Here is a 19,344-nt window from a genome sequence, read left to right as displayed (position 1 = left end):
TCAATAAATCAGCTGAGACAGTATATGCCAATTACAATTGCTTAAAGGGACACTGCTACCTCTTAAAATGGCTCTCAAGACCTCTAGTATTACTTGTATTGCATATGTATCCCATATGTGGCTCAAGAATTCAACTTTCAGCATCCCACTATCCCCAAAGGTTTTACTTAACCTTTGATTGGCTGTCGAACATGAAACCATCCTTCAAGGTTGAATGCTGCACATACCAAAGTCCTTTGCGTCCAGTTTGAAAGCTTCCAAATATTTAAAGATCCAGTTATACTTCTCCTACAGCAATCCCATCTCCTCCAGGATTGATCTGAAGTTTCTGGGAATTAACAATTATACTCCAGGATACAGCTTTGAGTCAACCCAGGAGAAAAGCATGTGTCCCCTATCGGTAAGGTTAGACACATGGTGGAGAAGTGCAGTTGTCTGACAGTGAGGCAATAGCCAATTTAGTGCTGAGGAGCCTATTCATTTACTGAATGGAATACAGAGGCAGCATGTCACAAGGCTGCTGAGTGAGCAATGGCGGAGGATGGTGGAGGACTGGTTATGCAAGAGGATGGAGGAAGGCAGTCCTGTGATGAAACCTTAGACTATCCAGAGTTCATAACCTCCATTCTACCACAAATGGAGATCCGTTAGGCGCAAAAAAAGAGAAATGGAAAATATTCTACTCTTGTTCATTGGTTAAAAAAAACAGGACTGATGGGTGCACATGGTCAGTGAATGGAGTTCAAGTGGAGGATATTCCTGTGGCCTGTCACTGAGTCTAGATCACAGGGAAAGAGTTGCAAGAGTAAAAGACAAAAAATGATCTCTGAGGCAACAAATTTGCTAAATGCAGTTTGGAAAAAGGAAACAATGGCAATATTCTGAATAAAAATCTTCTGAGTTGTCTTTAGCAGAAGAAAAGACCCAGCTTTGAATATTTCAAGTCAAAAGCCTCTGTTTACCCAACATCAAAATTATCACGGAGGCCATTGCCAGAGAGACAGTAGGTGGAAATTGTAATGTATTCATTTGAGGAAAGATAGCATTGATGGGGAGCATATTATTATATTGATGAACTACAATAAGATGAGATGCCAACTTATCCATTTTGGTCAAAAAAAGAAACAAAGCAGAATTATTTTGGAATGGTGAGGGACTGGGAGATATTTACATTCAGAAGAACCTGAATGTCATTGTGCTAGAACTCCAGAAATTTAACTTGCAGGTACAACAAACAATTAAGAAGGTATATGATATTTTATACTTTGGAGATGTCAGAGCAGAAGTAAGCCATTCAGCCCATTGAAAGTGCTATACCATTCAATTGGTCATGGCCGATTGGATAATTGTTATTTCAACTTTTCTGACTTTATACCATTACCCACAATTCACTTACTGATTAAACATGTATCTCAACCTTGAACATAATTAATGATCCAACCTTGACAGCCCTCTGCAATAAAGAATTTCACAGATTCATGACCCTCTGACAGAAAAAAATCTTCCAAATCTTTGTCCTAACTGGCAACCCTTTCCTCTGAGATTTTATCCTCTGGTCCTGGAATCTCCCCCAAGGGGAAGCAATCTCTCAATATCTGCACTATGGAAGCCCCCCCCAGAACTTTACATGATTTAATATGGTCTCCTCTCATTATTCTAAACTTCATTGAGTGCAAGCCCAAATGTCATTGTGTTGGTAATGCAGAACTAATACTTTGGGAAGAGACAAAAAAAACTGCAGATGCTGGAATCCAAAGTAGACAGGTAGGAGTGTGGAAGAACACAGCAGGTCAGGCAGCATCGGGAGGGGGAGAAGCCGACACTTTGGGTGTAACACTTCTTCAGGACTACTTAATTTTCTGGGGATGTGGGCTTGAATCCTACCATGGCAGATTTTGAAATTTGTATTCAATAAAAATTTGGGATGAAAATGCTGGTCTCATGGTCACTTTTACTGGTCTACATGTGACTCTAGACCATAGATCAGAGTGGTTTACTCTTAACTGCTTTCTGAGCAATTAGGGATAGGCAATAAATGCTGTTCCAGCAAGCGACACCCACATCCCATACTCAACCTCTCCTCATAAGACCTCTCCTCATTAGGAGCGGCACAGTGGCTCAGCAGTTAGCACTGCTGTCTCACAGCGCCAGGGACTCAGGTTCGGTTCCAGCCTCAAGTGACTGTCAGTGTGGAGTTTGCACATTCTCCCCATGTCTGTGTGGGTTTTCTCTGGGTGCTTTGATTCCCTCCCACAATCCATAGATGTGCAGGTTAGATGAATTGGCCATGCTAAATTGCACATAGTGTTCAGGGATGCCTAGGTTAGGTGCATTAGTCAGGGGTAAATATAGGATAGGGGAACGGGTCCGGGCGGGTCACTGTTCGGAGGTTGGTGTGGACCTGTTGGGATGAAGGGCCTGTTTCCACACTGAAGGGATTCTAATTCTAAAAGTCAATCCCTCCATAAATTGTGGGCGGCACGGTGGCACAGTGGTTAGCACTGCTGCCTCACAGCGCCAGAGACCCGGGTTCAATTCCCACCTCAGGCGACTGACTGTGTGGAGTTTGCACATTCTCCCCGTGTCTGCGTGGGTTTCCTCCGGGTGCTCCGGTTTCCTCCCACAGTTCAAAGATGTGCAGGTTAGGTGAAATGGCCATGCTAAATTGCCCGTAGTGTTAGGTGAAGGGGTAAATGCAGGGGTCTGGGTGGGTTGTGCTTTAGCGGGTCAGTGTGGACTTGTTGGGCCGAAGGGCCTGTTTTCACACTGTAAGTAATCTAACCTAATAAACAGGATCAGCCAAGTTAACCTTCTCTGGTCTGCCTCCAATGCCGATATATCTTTCCTTCAATAAGGCGAACAAAGCTGTTTACAATATTCTAGGTGTGGTCCAAATAATGTCTTGTTTAATTTTAGCAAGTGTTATGACACGGGGTAAAATCCTCTGCTAAATTAAACCAGCAACACAAGTAAGATTCACCTTGTCCTGTAATCTGTTAAAATTCGAAAGGCAAAGAACTACCCTAAAAGTCACTATGTATAGTAAAAATTGACAAGTTTATTTCTTTAATGGCTAATAGAGAATAATTAACAAACAACTATTTACACTCCCTTCTCTAAATCTATCTTTTACCTTCCCCTCTACCATAATGCTCCGATAAAAATTCCAATTCCAATTTACAAAAAATATAATCACGTTTCAAAACCAGGCAGCTTAGCTGCGTATCCTCTGTAGATTTTCCTCTGTCTTCTTTTCTTCTTCTTAGGGATTCTGCTTCACAGGGCTTTGATAGATAAAGGTCCCTTTAAGAAAGCAGTTCTGCGGGCAGTCTGTATTGTTCTGTTTTTGTTAGTGATCTTTGCCGCTCTGGCTAACTATTCAAAATGTCTGATATTCATACCCCAAAACATTGGATCGTTTCATTTGTTTTAATATTATCAAAATACTAAATTCAAACTCAATTTGAGTTTGGTATTTTGGGGCATAATTTAAACTGATTGGCTAAATTCTAATTTGTTTTTGTATCCTGGCAATTCAGCTCTTTACTGTTTCAACCAAATGTTACATTGTTACTTTGTTCTGGACTCTCTATGCTTCTCTAAGTCTGTGCTAGCTTTTCAGCTGCCTTAAAGGTACAGTATCCCTACATCTTCATAACCCAAAACTTTCCTAGTATTATACACCATTCCATTTTTGGGCACTGGGGGTTGTGGGTAATGGGGGAAGGCAGAGTTCAGGTAGAAGATCTGCCATAGCCTCATTGTGCAAAGAGCCATACTACCATATTATTTCTTACGTTTCAATGCTGAGATGAGAGAAGAGGGATTCAACTTTTTTTCGCTGCTTGAGGTAGGTCTTGACTTCAACACAAATGAAAACAGAGAGATGTAAAACTTGCTGTCAATTTGTTATTTCATTTGTACTATCACATCAAAAGTAAGTCTCATGGATTGTTTCCCTCTTATTTTATTTGCTTTAATACAATAGTATCTCAAGTTCCTCTTTTATGATTGTCTCCACCTCTATCTGTTGTGTCTGAGATACTGAAAGTGTAAATGCATTTCTCAGTTTGGACTGAACCTGGGAACATGGGAAGGGTGCAAATCTATGTCTTGGTCTATGTCAAATTAGCTGATCTAAGCTAAAGGGGTTGTGGGTCTGGGGAGGGGGGTGGTGGGGAGGGATGCAGATTGATAATTGTCTAGGGTTGTCCTGATATTGAACATAAATGATCAGTTTGATGCTAAAGGGAAATTGTTAAAATGCAAATAAAATCCTTTGAATTCACAATAGTTCAGGGCGTTGAGGAACTTCAGTTACATAGACATGAATAAACTGTTCCAAAGATCAACAACAAGAGGGCATAGAGTTAAGATAATTGGTGAAAAGAAGTGGTGGTGACATGAGGTCAAATCTCTTTGTCTGGTGATTAGCTAGGATCTGTAATGCATTGTTTAAGAGTCATAGAAGCAGGTTCAATAGAGGCCTTTGAAAGGGAATTGGGCAATTATTGGAAAAGGGAGAGTGTGTAACACTGAGGTAAAGGCAGGGGCATGACACTCAGTGAAATGCTCCTTTGGGGAGCTAATTCAGATACCATAGACTGAATAGCCTCCTGTGCTGTAATCATTCTATGATTTTGTGAGTTCATTTTCTAGTTGGCCATGGGAAGGATGGATAATGTAACGATGGTCATGTTGAGGAAGGAATGGTGGAAATGTAGGGGCAGCATAGTTGGAATTGGGAGGCAGTGGATAGAACATCCGAGGAGAATTAGTAAGGTCAGTGGAAAGGTGTTCGGTTACAGTTTATCGTTGAGCCTGGGAGATAGAGATGGAAAATGTAATCCAATCATCCCTTTCCTAATAGACACCTCCGAGCAAACACACTTGTAAATGTAAATGTTTCTGTGTTTTTATATAATGAGTGTCAGATCACGTGACATGCCTGTAAATTATGCTTTCAAAGAGAGGAAGAAAACTGGGTTGACAAGATGAGTCACGGCTACAAATGGGCCTAAAAATTAGTCCACAAATCACCAGTTTTTCACACTCTGCATTGGATTAATTATGAGCATTAATATTCACATCTGTACATGTACTTTTTACCCTTCGTGAACTGGAAGGCATCATTCCAATGCAGCCTGCCTGATTGAAGATCTACAATATTGGACCAGTCAATAGACAGGTTGGTTGAGGTGATAGGTGGTATTTGAGGGAAGTGGCTTCATGGGGTACCAATGGCTATAATTGAGTCAGGATGGGCTGTGGGGGTCACAACAAGGAAGAACATTTCTCATGATTGTCCTGCTGTATTGTTGCAAAGTCTAGCAAAATATCGTTAGCAGCTATTTTTAGTTGTTTATGTAGTTATTTTGTAATCACTGGAGCAGAATTCCCTCATGGCAAATTGCAAATTAGAATGAGAACAAAGGATTAGGTTAGTACATTTCAAAACCTGCATGGCCCCTGTCCAATTACCTTTGCACATATTAAAGCGCTATACCTCAGTGAGGTGTTACTTAATAATTAAGCCTCAACCATGAACAGTCACTACCAACATATTCAGCAGCAGTATTCCAGAAAATGTACAGCTAGAAATTGCTGTTCATAGCAATAGACAACAAAGGAACAAACTCCTTTATAGGACATTCCTTTGTTTGCTATTTTGAGGGAGACATAAACACACCAGTCAATCTAGTTGACAGTGGCGTGGGTGGCATTTGTCATGCAAGGGTCACAAGGAAAGGTTCAGTTTGGGGTCCGTACATTTTACCAGACAAAAATATTTGATGCACCTAACTCAATCTGGTGCCAAAATCAGTTCTGCTTTGTTGCTTGTTTATTTATGAATCTTTTGTTTTGTTTGAAAAAAAACACAAATAATCAAAGATGACTTGAGGAAACATTTCACCATCTGCATGAAATATTCATTTTTACACTGCATGTTTACATAGGACATACAGAATCAAAGCATTCAGTTAGTGTCTATGTTCTACTCATACCTCAATTTTTTTGCCTGACATCTCTTTGAATGCATATTCACTTCAGTCATTCAGCGGGAAAACCTTTCTTCCGAATACCCTGCTGCATTTATTCATGACAATTTCTCATTGACAGCCGGTTTTTGTCCTTTTCCCCACAAATTGAAGCATTCTTTCATCAAAACATTTCCTAATATAATTTAAGGATCTTCCTTAGATCACTCGTCAGAGAAACTACACCTGCATGTCAATCTTTTCCTGGGAAGTGTACTGGGAGATCTCACATATCCTTATTAATCTTCTATGCACTCTCCCCAGTATCCATATCCTTTTTATACTATGGCAAAAGGAACTGCCTGCAGTATTGTGGTCTAACCAAAGTTGAGTTGGGTATAGAACAACTTCTCCATTTTTCCACTCTATCTGTTTGTAACTAAGTCCAGTGCTAGTTCTTTTCTGAGCTAACTGAGCACCTTTTAGTGATTGAGATATTTATACACTGGATCCCATTGATCAGTTTGATCTGCCCTTCCGAGTAAGTGATTTTCCTATACTTCCAACCACATGGATTGATGTGTTGAACTTCAACTTGCCAATTATTTCTTGTGATCGGACTATTTTGATTGAAAGCACAGTGCAAGTAGATATAATGATACCAAGCATTATATGGCCTGCATTTAGTGTTTTTATTCTAGCGTGAAATGTTGGGAACATTTAATCCATTTTCTTATCTAATGCCTGAATGTGTAATTGTTGTTTCTTAATATGTGGAATCATGAAGACATTTTTGTGGAAATACTCAACCAGATCTTGCTAGAGTAGGACACATGCCATTAGATAAAAATTCTCCCGCAATCTTCATCTCAAATTTAGTTTGCTGGAAATGGGAGCTGATAAGGGGGCCTTGACAGCATGAGATATAACAGAGCAGTAAGTGATGGGCACTGCACGTTATCGTTCAGAGAAGGAAAGTGAATATGAGTCAAATCAGATTCAGAAAGACCAATAAAGAGAGGGAATTTAAGTTTAATTAAGAGATAGAAAAAAAGAAAATGTACGAAAAATGACAACACTTAAAATTTAATGTTTTGAAGATCTCCAATTTATTCCATTCTTGAATGAGATTGCAGTTTAACTTGTCCCTTTTCTGGTCTATAAAAGTTGTATCAACATTATCAATGCATTAGCAAAGATCATAATGTTAACAGGCTACAAAATGCTGTTAAGTAATGGACCTAATTTTGAGTGCTGTATTTAATGCGCAATTAATTTGTACATCTAGAAAGATATAGAAGTGATGAAATTATGGGCAAAATGTTGCTTGAATAGAGCACAGAGGTGTAAGTTGACCAGCAAGTTCCAGAGGTTTGTAACTCACAATGTATCTTTCAGCTTGCTGTCCAATTTGCACATTAATAGTTGCTTGTGTCTTGAACACAATGTTATCGTCCAGGCAAGATCTGTCCCAATCTGTGACAGATCAGAGGATGCAGTAAGTCCATCACACAACACACCCTTGTATGGGTTGAAATTGTTTTAGTGAATAAGATACAATTGAGATCCTGGAAGTCTATTTGGGGAGTGGATTGGCAGAAAATAAAGTACGTTCTTCAACTGGAAAGTGAGTGGGACAACAGATGAAAGCTGGGAATATTAAGCTCAGGAAGATGTAGTTCGAACATGCAATATTTATAATTGAGTGTCAGGCTGGAATGCAGAGTTTGTGGGTGGAACATGAACATTGAATTTCTGAAACCCCAGCAAAAATTTAAACACAATTAAGAAAGGAGGCTACAAAAACATGCCACAATGACAGACTAGAAAGGCTCCCTTGACTCAAGCATTAAATTGTCACTCAGTTTGTGCTACCACCTGCATCTCAAAAAGTACACTCCGCACATCTCATATGAATACACATTAAAATATTTTGAAGGCAGAGGGAGATAGATTCTTAGCGACCAAAAGAATGAAAGATTATCAGGGATATGCAGAAATGTAGAGTTGAAGTTAAAATCAGATCAGCCATAATCCTCTTGAATGACAGGCTCAAAGGGCCATGGGGCCAATTCTTGTTCCTTGTTTGTATGTTCCAGAAATAATAAGGTACAAGCTTACTTCATCATCATGTGAGACAAACATTGTGATTTGAGATGCGAAAACTTGTTATTTATGAAAATGGATTGTTGTTTGAATTCAAGTGGTATTAGGAAGGAGACATTTTTCAAGCAGTCTCCTGTTTTCAAACTCCACCTGAAATCATAAATTCCTCAGAAATGATGCTACTGAATTAAAGTGAAATGGTTCATCTTTGATAAACATTTATGCAAAAAATGCTCATGTAAAAGTATCGAAATTTGTGCATCAATATTTATCTTATTTTTTAACATTGTGCCGAAGAACTGGCTGAGACGAGATGGATCAAAAGGCCTTTTCCTGTTCTGTGTTTTATGATTCTATTTATAAATTAGCATTTTGGAACTGCTCAGGACCATTGACTGGTTCACATATCTCATGCACGAGGACAGGTTGCACAATCCTAACAGTGCCCTGGCACACAGCATTGAGAATACGTTAAGCATTTGATAATATTGCCGACAGCTTCTAGCCCACAATATCACCATACAATTCAGCTTTCGCCATCCGTGTATGCATTTTTTTCTAAAATTGCGTTTCCTTCCTGTCATACATCTGTGTTAAAAATAACAGTAACAGTTCAGAGGCAACATTATTATAAATCATAAGAATTTCATTGAGTTGGATTTGAAATATTAATTGAATATCTGGGAGTTGGGTGAAGAAATGGCCATTTTTCTTTTACAGTGAGAACTGGAAACCGTTAGATTCTTGCAGCTGAGACCAACTTTCATATACATGTCAAAAATGAGCCTGGCTTAGAATATTCTAATACTCTTTCCACATTTGTCTGTCAAAGGAATTTCATGAGGCCTCCAGTGGACTGTTTCTGCAGGAAACCTTTGCTCCCAAAGCTGAATTCTTAGAAACATGGGATACCATGTCTCCAAGCTGAGCAAATGTCACACAGCTGAAGCTTCAGGACATTTGGTCAGACTCTCAGTTTTACAGCAGTTTGCCCTCAGTCTCCCGTCTTGCTAACTGGCTGTCCCAATCACAGAAGCAACTATTCTTAGACGGTCCCCAAGGCTCCTCCTACCCAACCGTTCTCTCTGCAGTAATATAAATCAGCCCAGCAAAGTAGCCGCGGTTTTAATTAAAATCATCTGTGTCAACATCTCAGGATGAAAATCAAACTCAAGCTGTTCTGCATTCTGGTGAAGGGGTGTAGGAAAAGTCTGCCCCTGTGTCCAATTCTTCTCTGAAAATACTAGCTCCAGTTCAGACTATTTCTAGTCCTTCCTCAGTTGTTCATAAAGGCATGTGCTGCTGAAACCTCCAGCAAGGCCTGTCATATCAGACAGGAAAAATCCATCTCTCTCTTCCATGCATTTATCGCCTAATAGCAACAAGTTTATTGCAGGCATCCATGGCTGAAAGGGAAACTAAATCAGTTCCTTTCCAAATTTGGCTGACACAACAACTGGCGTTGCTGTAGTGCCTTTTACATGATGACCCGGGGTACCTCACAGGACTGTTAGCGGGAAAAATCAAGTTCTAAACCACTTCAGAAGATATTAGGACAGATGACCAACAGCTTGATTGAAAAGGTAGGTTTTAAGCAATGTCTTAAAGAGGAAGTGAGAGAGGGTTGCAAAGCCGTGAGATTTATGAAAGGAGTTCCAAAGGTTAGGGCTGACAGATGATGGCACAGCCGTTAATTGAAGAGCGTTTGAGATTGGAGATGCAAAGAGGTCAGAGAGTCCAGATGTTGGTGAAACAGGAAGTGTGAATATAAAGAAACCATTCAACATTTCATTGGTAAATATGCTTGATTTTCCATCATTTTAATTATTATTTTTCCTTGCCCTTGCTGAAATTCCTTATACAATTATATTGTATTGCATTAGTGCTCAAACAAAAGAAATGCTTGAAGTACTGATATAAGAAAATCTCCAGTACCAGAGGACTATAGCAAACTGTGATAAACATGTGCAGTAAACCAACTTAAAGATCATTGGCCCTGTGAGTGCAGCAGTCAGATCTTTGCAAGAGGATTTTAACAACAAGTTCTTAGTTTTGGTTTATTTCAAGAGAGCAATGCACAAAAATTTAAAGAATCATACTTTGAAATGATGGCACTCCAGTTGAAGATGAAGAGTAAAAGAAAAATCAACGCTCCACATAAAATAAAACTGGTTTTCAACTTTGCAAGGTGTTCCCATGATCAAAACTTTAATGCACATTCCATGGTCTCTGACATTAAAAACTAATCCCAGACACGCTATTACTGACTTGCGGGGACAATCCATTAACAGTGATAGTATCTGTATGCCCTCGATGGGTTAAACTCAAAATCTAAAACTGAAGTTTAGATTTGGGCTCTCAGCAGGGCAAGTTTTCAGAAATATTGCTTTACTTTTAATCACACACAACAATCCAGTTCAGAATTCAAGCTTCTGTAATAATCTCTCTCTTTTTCAAAACAATTATGACTTATTTCAGCCTTAAGCTTATTTTGCTTTCTTTTAAACTAGAACAGAATCTAATTACTGTTGGGGGAGGAACATCCTGAAGAAAACCATAACTAAACAGAAACAGTCAACCAGAACACCCAAATAACAGTCACGACCTGCTGCTGTTCAACACAGAAGACCATTGCACATATTAATACAACGCTACTAGAGATTCTTATAACCTATCAGTGAAAGTGCCTCCAGAGTACAGGCAGATTCACACCCCATCTGGCTCCTTTTAATGGCCTGCCTCCTTATAACTGTCTCCAAAAAAGGTACACGACACATGGGCTGAACGAGCCAAAAAGTTACAAATCTGCGAGAAAGAATAAAAGAGAGAATTGACTTACTGCTATGGCTTGCAGTCTTTGCTTCTGCAGTTCAGCCTCTGCCATCCTAGAAGAGTGATACAGAACAGTGTAGTCACAATTAAGAGAGCGTGGTTATCGTACTCAGGTAGATTGAAGAAAGGGGAGGTAGTGGTTGGACGTGGGGGAGGTGAACAGGAATACTTTCTGCTGGGGTGTCACTGCCAGTTCGATGTACTGTAAAAACTCATTTCAATCACAAGCCTTGCTTCAGCTGTATTCTAACAGCATTTTCTCCACACGCTGCTGTCACAAGCCTTGTACGTGCAGTAAAAAGGAGCTGAGTAGAGGGATAGCTGGCATGTCTATCATTTTTCAGCTTTGACGTGCCTCTGGGTGTTTGCTCCTCCTAGACTAGGGTCATGACAGAGGGGCCTCACCAACTGGGAGGATGTGTAGCAATGACCCGCATGTGGGAATGTGTTGCTGTACAGTTTGTGCAGCAGACAAGAGATTGCATCTATGGGGTGTGTGTGTGTGTGTGAAAGGGAGGGAATGTGCAAAATGCCAATGAGAAATTAAACTAAAAATAATTCAGGCAACACTTTATCTTTTCTGTTTGCTTTATAGGTCTGTTGCCAACTTCCACTTTGATAGTGGAACTCGTTCTATAAGGCTGTTATAAAGCAGTCGACCCTTTCCAAAAACCGAAAGAGACGAGCAGCTCCTATTGGTGATATAGCTCATTGTATTTTAAAGCCGAAAAGACTCTGTCATCCCTTGCCATTACTGAATTCTGCTGGAGATATTCAAGGGGATCTTAGTAAGATATAGAAATTATTGAAAAAACAATCAAGCAAGTTTCAGGATTGTAGAAAAATTAATAGAACCAGTTGGTGAAGGAAGCCACTCAAATCCTGCTATTGGTGCTTGCTCTGTAGAAGTGTCATTCAATTAGTCTCACTCCCCTGGTCCTTCTCCATTTTCCTGCACTTGCTTCCTTTTTGAAAATTACCATTGGATATGCTTCCACCAGCCTTTCAGGCAGTGCTTTCCACATCATAATAACCCACTGGATACAATATCCTTAGTTCCCTTTGCTTCAGCTACCCGGTTGTGGAAATGGTTCTTCCCTATCTTCGCATCAAAACCCCTTCAAAATTTTGAACTTCTTTACAAAACCTTCCCTTAACCTTCCCATTCTAACTGAATTTGTTCCAAATGGTTTATAATGTTAATGGATTTGGGGTTGGTCTGTAAAGGTTTCTGTAGGAGACTTGCCCGAAGCAAACAGTGTGAGCTATGTGGCGATTATACATTAAATAACAATCCTTTATACATGGCTGGTGTATTTTCTTTTGGGTTTTCTTTATAATGTGCAGTCACATGGCAAGTTAGAATGGCCCTTCACGTTGTTGACGTTACTAGTTAAATTTAGCTTTGCTCTGCTAGTACCATCTGGTGCTATCAGGTAATGGTTGGGATGTTTGAAAAGGTGGTGCCTCTCGTTGGAAATGGTGGGGAGGGCAGGTAGCAGGGATGAGAAGGGAAGCTAGACAATGAATGAGATTGCCTCTAACAGGGCACAGCATTCTCGCTTTGCAATCTGATGGTTAAGAATTTAAGTCCCACTCCAAAATCTTGAGTGTATAATTCAAGGTGACCCTTGCAGTCCAAGAGGAATGCTGCATTTCCTGAGGTTTATCTTATGGGTAAGACACTAATTCAAAGCTCAATATTCATCTCTAACTCAGCATTGCTTAAGCACATTATCAAGTTATTATTGTATTGTGATGGGTGGGACAAATAGACTGTCGCATTTCTTACATTCTCATACTTCAAAAGCTCCCTGCTTTCTGTCTAACAGGTGAGGACAAATTGCAGCAGTTCATTACAAGATGGCCTGTAATTTTCATACCTTGCTCAGGAATACTCACCTGCTCCATGTCATACTATTTATCGGAGGCATGTTAGCAATGCAAGTATAGAAAGGCTGTGAAAGGAGAACACTGCTAAGGCTACATACCAGTACTGATATTCTTGTTAATATTTAGAGTGTGAGAAAGCAAGGAAACACTAAGGGCAGGATTTTCCATTGGGCTCATTTTGCCCCTGGAGCTGGTTTGGACTGAGATTCCACCTCTGCGAAATCATAAAGCACACTACAGCACAGAAGGAGGCCCTTTGGCCCATCATGTCTGCACCACTTGACAAGCAGCCATTCAGCCTAATTTTACTTTCCAGCCTTTGGTTTGCTGTTATGTTGTTTGTAGGAGTTCCGGTTCAAATCTAAGTATGTCTTAAATGTTCTGAGAGCTAAACATCTGCCTCTACTGACTCTTAGGCAGAGACTTCCAGATCCTTACTGTCATGTTAATGATACTGGTCTCATAATTCGATTGCTCCAGGGATCAATTAAATCTGTGGCTTCATTTGCTTAAAACTGTAAGACACTTTCTAAGTAATGAAGCATAAATTCCAACAACCAACTGATTTCTGTGTTTGCAGTTTGCAGACACAAAGCAAGCTCAGCAGCAGGCAGAGTTGCAATAATGTATGCACACAACAGATGGAGTCCTTAATGGAAAAGTCTCTTATAGGCAAAGTACACATAGAACACTTACTGTTTTTTGGGTGAAAACACTTCTCCTCAAAACCTTGTACATCACACCCTAAATCTTTGACTCTCCAAACAAGGAAATGGATCCCTCACACCCACACTATTTAGGCCCCTCATTATTTTATACACTTCAATTAAATCTCTCAGCCCTCTGTGTTCCAAAGAAGACAGACTTTTTTTGTCATAACAAAGGACATCGGAGTGTGTCTGGGAAAATTAACAAGCAGTGAAATTCACAACTAATCTTGGAGGAACCAGTTTGGGCGAAGTTCACAACACAGAATCAAATAAGTTAATTGTTGTCTTAAGTCTGTCCAAGAGGAAGGCTGTATTAGTGAGTACAGTGGGTTCTTTCTTGATTACATGGTTTTGGAGATAAGTCTCTTGATTAAACTTAAAATATAAACCATAGCTATTAATTTAACCTGATGCAGTGTTTTGTAGAGGAATAAGACGGAGTTACTTTCTGGGTCTGTAGATTGTGAAAGTGCAAAAATGGCCTTTGCAGTGATATGCACTTCTTGTCAGATCTGGGAGTTTAAAGAGAGTTTAAGGGTTACTGCAGATTATATCTGCCATAAATGCTGTTGGATGCGAATCTTATCAGATCGAATGGATCAGTTGGAGAGACAGATAGAAGCAATGAGGAATTTGCAAAAGCTACAGTATGTGATGGATGGCAGTTATAAGAAGGGGGGAAGTTTCAGATATAGTCACATAGATGGGTTAACTCCAGGAAGGGTAAGAGAGATAGGCACCTAGGGCAGGAGTCATTTGTGGATATACCCATTTCAAACAGGTATGCTGTCTTGGAAAATGTAGGGGGTGATGGATTCTCAGAGGAACGTAGCATGAACAGCCATATTTCTGGTATTGAGACTGGCTCTAATGCAACGAGGGGTACGTCGGCTTCCAAGAGATCAATTATGTTAGGGGATTCTGTATTCTGAGGTACGGGCAGACGTTTCAGTGGCCAGCAAAGAAAAAGCAAAATGGTGTGTTGTTTCCCTGTTGCCAGGATCAAGGATGTCTCAGAGAGGGTGCAGAATGTTCTCATGGGGGAGAGGGGCCAGCAAGAGGTCATTATCCACATTGGAACCAACGATATAGGAGGGGAAAAGGTTGAGATTCTGAAGGGAGATTACAGAGAGTTAGGCAGAAATTTAAAAAGGAGGTCCTCAAGGGTAGTAATATCTGGATTACTCCCAGTGCTATGAGCTAGTGAGGGCAGGAATAGGAGGACAGAGCAGATGAATGCATGGATGAGGAACTGGTGTATGGGAGAAGGATTCACATTTTTGGATCATTGGAATCTTTTTTTGGGGTAGAAGAGACCTGTACAAGAAGGGCGGATTGCACCTAAATTGGAAGGGGACTAATATACTGGCAGGGAAATTTGCTAGAACTGCTTGGGAGGATTTAAACTAGTAAGGTGGGGGGGGTGGGACCCAGGGAGATAGTGAGGAAAGAGATCAATCTGAGACTGTACAGTTGAGAACAGAAGTGAGTCAAACAGTTAGGGTAGGCAGAGACAAGGTAGGACTATTAAATTAAACTACATTTATTTCAATGCAAGGGGCCTAACAGGGAAGGCGGATGAACTCAGGGCATGGTTAGGAACATGGGACTGGGATATCATAGCAATTACAGAAACACGGCTCAGGGATGGGCAGGACTGGCAGCTTAATGTTCCAGGATACAAATGCTACAGGAAGGATAGAAAGGGAGGCAAGAGAGGAGGGGGAGTTGCATTTTTGATAAGGGATAGCATTACAGCTGTGCTGAGGGAGGATATTCCCGGAAATACATCCAGGGAAGTTATTTGGGTGGAACTGAGAAATAAGAAAGGGATGATCACCTTATTGGGATTGTATTATAGACCCCCCAACAGTGCATACAAGACAATTTTCTGATTCAGTATGTGGATGTACCTACTAGAGAAGGTGCAAAACTCTTGGGAAATAAGGCAGGACAGGTGACTGAGGTGTCGGGGGGGGGGAGCACTTTGGGGCCAGTGACCATAATTCTATTAGATTTAAAATTGTGATGGAAAAGGATAGACCAGATCTAAAAGCTGAAGTTCTAAATTGGAGAAAGGCCAATTTTGACGGTATTAGGCAAGAACTTTTGAAAGCTGATTGGAGGCAGATGTTTGCAGGTAAAGGGACGGCTGGATAATGGGAAGCCTTCAGAAATGAGATAACAAGAATCCAGAGTATATTCCTGTCAGAGTGAAAGGGAAGGCTGGTAGGTATAGGGAGTGCTGAATGACGAAAGAAATTGAGGGTTTGGTTAAGAAAAAGAAGGAAGCATATGTCAGGTGTAGACAGGATAAATCGAGTGAATCGTTAGAAGATTATAAAGGAAGTAGGAGTATACTTAAGAAGGAAATCAGGTGGGCAAAACGGGGACATGAGATAGCTTTGGCAAATAGAATTTAGGAGAATCCAAAAGGTTTTTACAAATACACTAAGGACAAAAGGGTAACCAAGGAGACAATAGGGCCCCTCAAAGATCAGCAAGGTGGCCTTTGTGTGGAGCCACAGAAAATGGGGGAGATACTAAATGAATATTTTGCATCAGTATTTACTGTGGAAAAGGATATGGAAGATATAGACTGCAGGGAAATAGATGGTGACATCTTGCAAAATGTCCAGATTACAGAGGAGGAAGTGCTGGATGTCTTGAAATGCATAAATTTGGATAAATCCCCAGGACCTGATCAGGTGTTCCCGAGAACTCTGTGGGAAGCTAGAGAAGTGATTGCTGGGCCTCTTGCTGAGATATTTGTATCATCAATAGTCACAGGTGAGGTGCCGGAAGACTGGAGATTGGCAAACGTGGTGCCACTGTTTAAGAAGGGCGGTAAAGACAAGCCAGGGAACTATAGACTGGTGAGCCTGACCTCAGTGGTGGGCAAGATGTTGGAGGGAATCCTGAGAGACAGGATGTACATGTATTTGGAAAGGCAAGGACTGATTAGGGATAGTCAACATGGCTTTGTGCGTGGGAAATCACAAACTTGATTGAGTTTTTTGAAGAAGTAACAAAGAAGATTGATGAGGGCAGAGCAGTAGATGTGATCTATATGGACTTCAGTAAGGTTTTCAACAAGGTTCCCCATGGGAGACTGATTAGCAAGGTTAGATCTCATGGACTACAAGGAGAACTCACCATTTGGATACAGAACTGGCTCAAAGGTAGAAGACAGAGGGTGGTGGTGGAGGGTTGTTTTTCAGACTGGAGGCCTGTGACCAGTGGAGTGCCACAAGAATCGGTGCTGGGCCCTCTACTTTTTGTCATTTACATAAATGATTTGGATGAGAGCATAAGAGGTACAGTTAGTAAGTTTGCAGATGACACCAAAATTGGAAGTGTAATGGACAGCGAAGAGGGTTACCTCAAATTACAACAGGATCTTGACCAGATGGGCCAATGGGCTGAGAAGTGGCAGATGGAGTTTAATTTAGATAAACGCAAGGCGCTGTATTTTGGAAAGGAAATCTTAGCAGGATTTATACTCATAATGGTAAGGTCCGAGGGAGTGTTGCTGAACAAAGAGACCTTGGAGTGCAGGTTCATAGCTCCTTGAAAATGGAGTCATAGGTAGATACGATAGTGAAGAAGGTGTTTGGTATGCTTTTCTTTATTGGTCAGAGTATTGAGTACATGAGTTGGGAGGTCATGTTGCGGCTGTACAGGACATTGGTTAGGCCACTGTTGGAATATTTCATGCAATTCTGGTCTCCTTCCTATCGGAAAGATGTTGTGAAACCTGAAAGGGTTCAGAAAAGATTTACAAGGATGTTGCCAGGGTTGGAGGATTTGAGCTACAGGGAGAGGCTGAACAGGCTGGGTTGTTTTTTCTGCAACGTCGGAGGCTGATGAGTGACCTTAAAGAGGTTTACAAAATTATGAGGGGCATGGATAGCATAAATAGACAAAGTCTTTTCCCTGGGGTTGGGGAGTCCAGAACTAGAGGGCATAGGTTTAGGGTGAGAGGGGAAAGGTGTAAAAGAGACCTACAGGGCAACTTTTTCATGCAGAGGGTGGTACTTGTATGGAATGAGCTGCCAGAGGATGTGGTGGAGGCTGGTACAATTGCAACATTTAAGAGGCATTTGGATGAGTATATACTGAGGGATAGGATCTATTCTCATTTGGAAGAAAATGGGTTTATCAGTAATGGGTAGCAGGGTTTTGTGTGGAAAGGTCATGTCTTACAAACCTAATAGAATTCTTTGAGGAGGTGACAAAGTTGATTGATGGCGGAAGGGCTGTAGATGTCATATACATGGCCCTTATTGAGTTCCAGCATGTAGGGTGAGATAAAGAGTCTTTTTGTTGTCCTGTTATCTTTTTTCTGGTTTGCAGCATCAAAGTGAAAGAGGGTCCTCCTTTACCTCAAACATTGGAGTGACCAAGGGGTAGTTCTTCAATTGGGACCTTCATAGCACACTAATACTCAAACACAGGCTGGCATGCACAAGACCATTGAGTTCCACTAGCACACTCCAGTAGATTTGAAACTAGCTTTTTAATTTCTGTCCTTATATCTTTTTCAAGGAAAGGTTCAGTTTGTTTTGACTTACTTCAGTCCCTTCTTTGAAGGGCTGTCAAAGAACAATGAATGAAGAATATTTCAGCATAGGAACAGACCCTTCAGCCCTCCAAGCCTGCGCTGATCCATATCCTCTCTCTACACCTGCCGCCTATTTTCTAAAGATCCGTATCCCTTGTCAAGTAAAACAGGACAACAAAAAGACTCTTTCTCTCACCCTACATGCTGGAACTCAATAACAATTGAAAGGAATCAGAGCTAGAGTCTCAACCAATCTGTAAAACATAAAACCTATCAGTTTAACTGTCAGTGTCAACACGACCAATAACATCCACTGCCACATCCACAAAATTTAACTTACCGCTCCTCACAAACAGGTTTAGAATGATCCTTTTTTTTAACTTTTTGTTGTTCGACTCACATCTTATTTGTAATGTGTGTTGTGATTCTTCTCATGTGACAATTAGTAAACCTGCTTATTTTGTAAATTCAAGACAGCCTGGCTGAATAGGCTCTTTTTAAAACATCAATTCATTTGGGTTTGGGAGAAAGGTATCCACAAGGGAAGGGAATCCTTTTAAAATTGTTGTGTTCAACCAAGGGGTCAGGTGAGTAAAGACAGGAGTCAGTCAACCCCGCCTCACCCAGGACCCGGGTGTCCCATCTGGAACTGGAACTGGGAGCATTGTCTGGAATTTGTGAATAACACACATTAGGCTAATCAACTTGTAATTCCGCATTCATCCTCCCTCCTTTTTTAAAATAACACACGGTTAGATTTACCACTGTCCATCTGCTGGGACTGTTCCAGAACTTATAAAACTTTGGAAGATGAAAACCAACACATTCACTCTTTCCACGATCACTTCGTTTAGAATGCTGCCTCTTTAAATTGAAAAAAAAAGTCAGAACACAGGAAGGAAAAGGTCAGGAGGATCAGAAAGCAAACAAAAGTTGGAGAGAAGCATTATAGCAAGATAGGTTTAGTTGTGGGTCTATCAAACAGAAATTTGTAACAGGCCTTTTCACAACAACATCTTGTGTTAATTCACTGAGGTAATATTTAAAAGTGGCTGAATTCAAATAAGAGTGAATCACATTCAATTGTATAGAACAAACCTTTTCTATTATGGATTTATCTGAAATTTAAAACTCTTTTTACCACTTTGCACAATTTTGTGTTTCTGCATACTGACCTTAATGGCTCCAGAAAATCAAGGCCCATGAAAAATGATGAAGCAATTTGATTTCCTCAATCTTGTTTCATAAATCTCATTAAATG

At 40.5% G+C, this 19,344-nt stretch overlaps 1 protein-coding gene across 2 annotated transcripts in view; it reads right to left on the bottom strand.

Moving 5' to 3' along the window:
• Nucleotides 1-11,336, bottom strand: part of LOC140488132 (paralemmin-1-like) — a 322,296-nt gene extending 310,960 nt beyond the window's left edge. The window contains exon 1 of one of the 2 annotated variants that reach the window (XM_072587945.1): nucleotides 10,924-11,336. In XM_072587945.1, the coding sequence (XP_072444046.1) occupies nucleotides 10,924-10,968 (45 nt within the window). In that variant the 5' untranslated portion in view covers nucleotides 10,969-11,336. The remainder of the gene's footprint in view (nucleotides 1-10,923) is intronic. The other variant, XM_072587955.1, reaches the window with a different exon arrangement.
• Nucleotides 11,337-19,344: the final 8,008 nt, after the last annotated feature.

Source organism: Chiloscyllium punctatum, chromosome 2, assembly GCF_047496795.1.
Source record: "Chiloscyllium punctatum isolate Juve2018m chromosome 2, sChiPun1.3, whole genome shotgun sequence".
NCBI classification, from domain to species: domain Eukaryota; kingdom Metazoa; phylum Chordata; class Chondrichthyes; order Orectolobiformes; family Hemiscylliidae; genus Chiloscyllium; species Chiloscyllium punctatum.
Note: the sequence above shows the minus strand (reverse complement) of the source record. Positions and strands in the feature narration are given on the sequence as shown.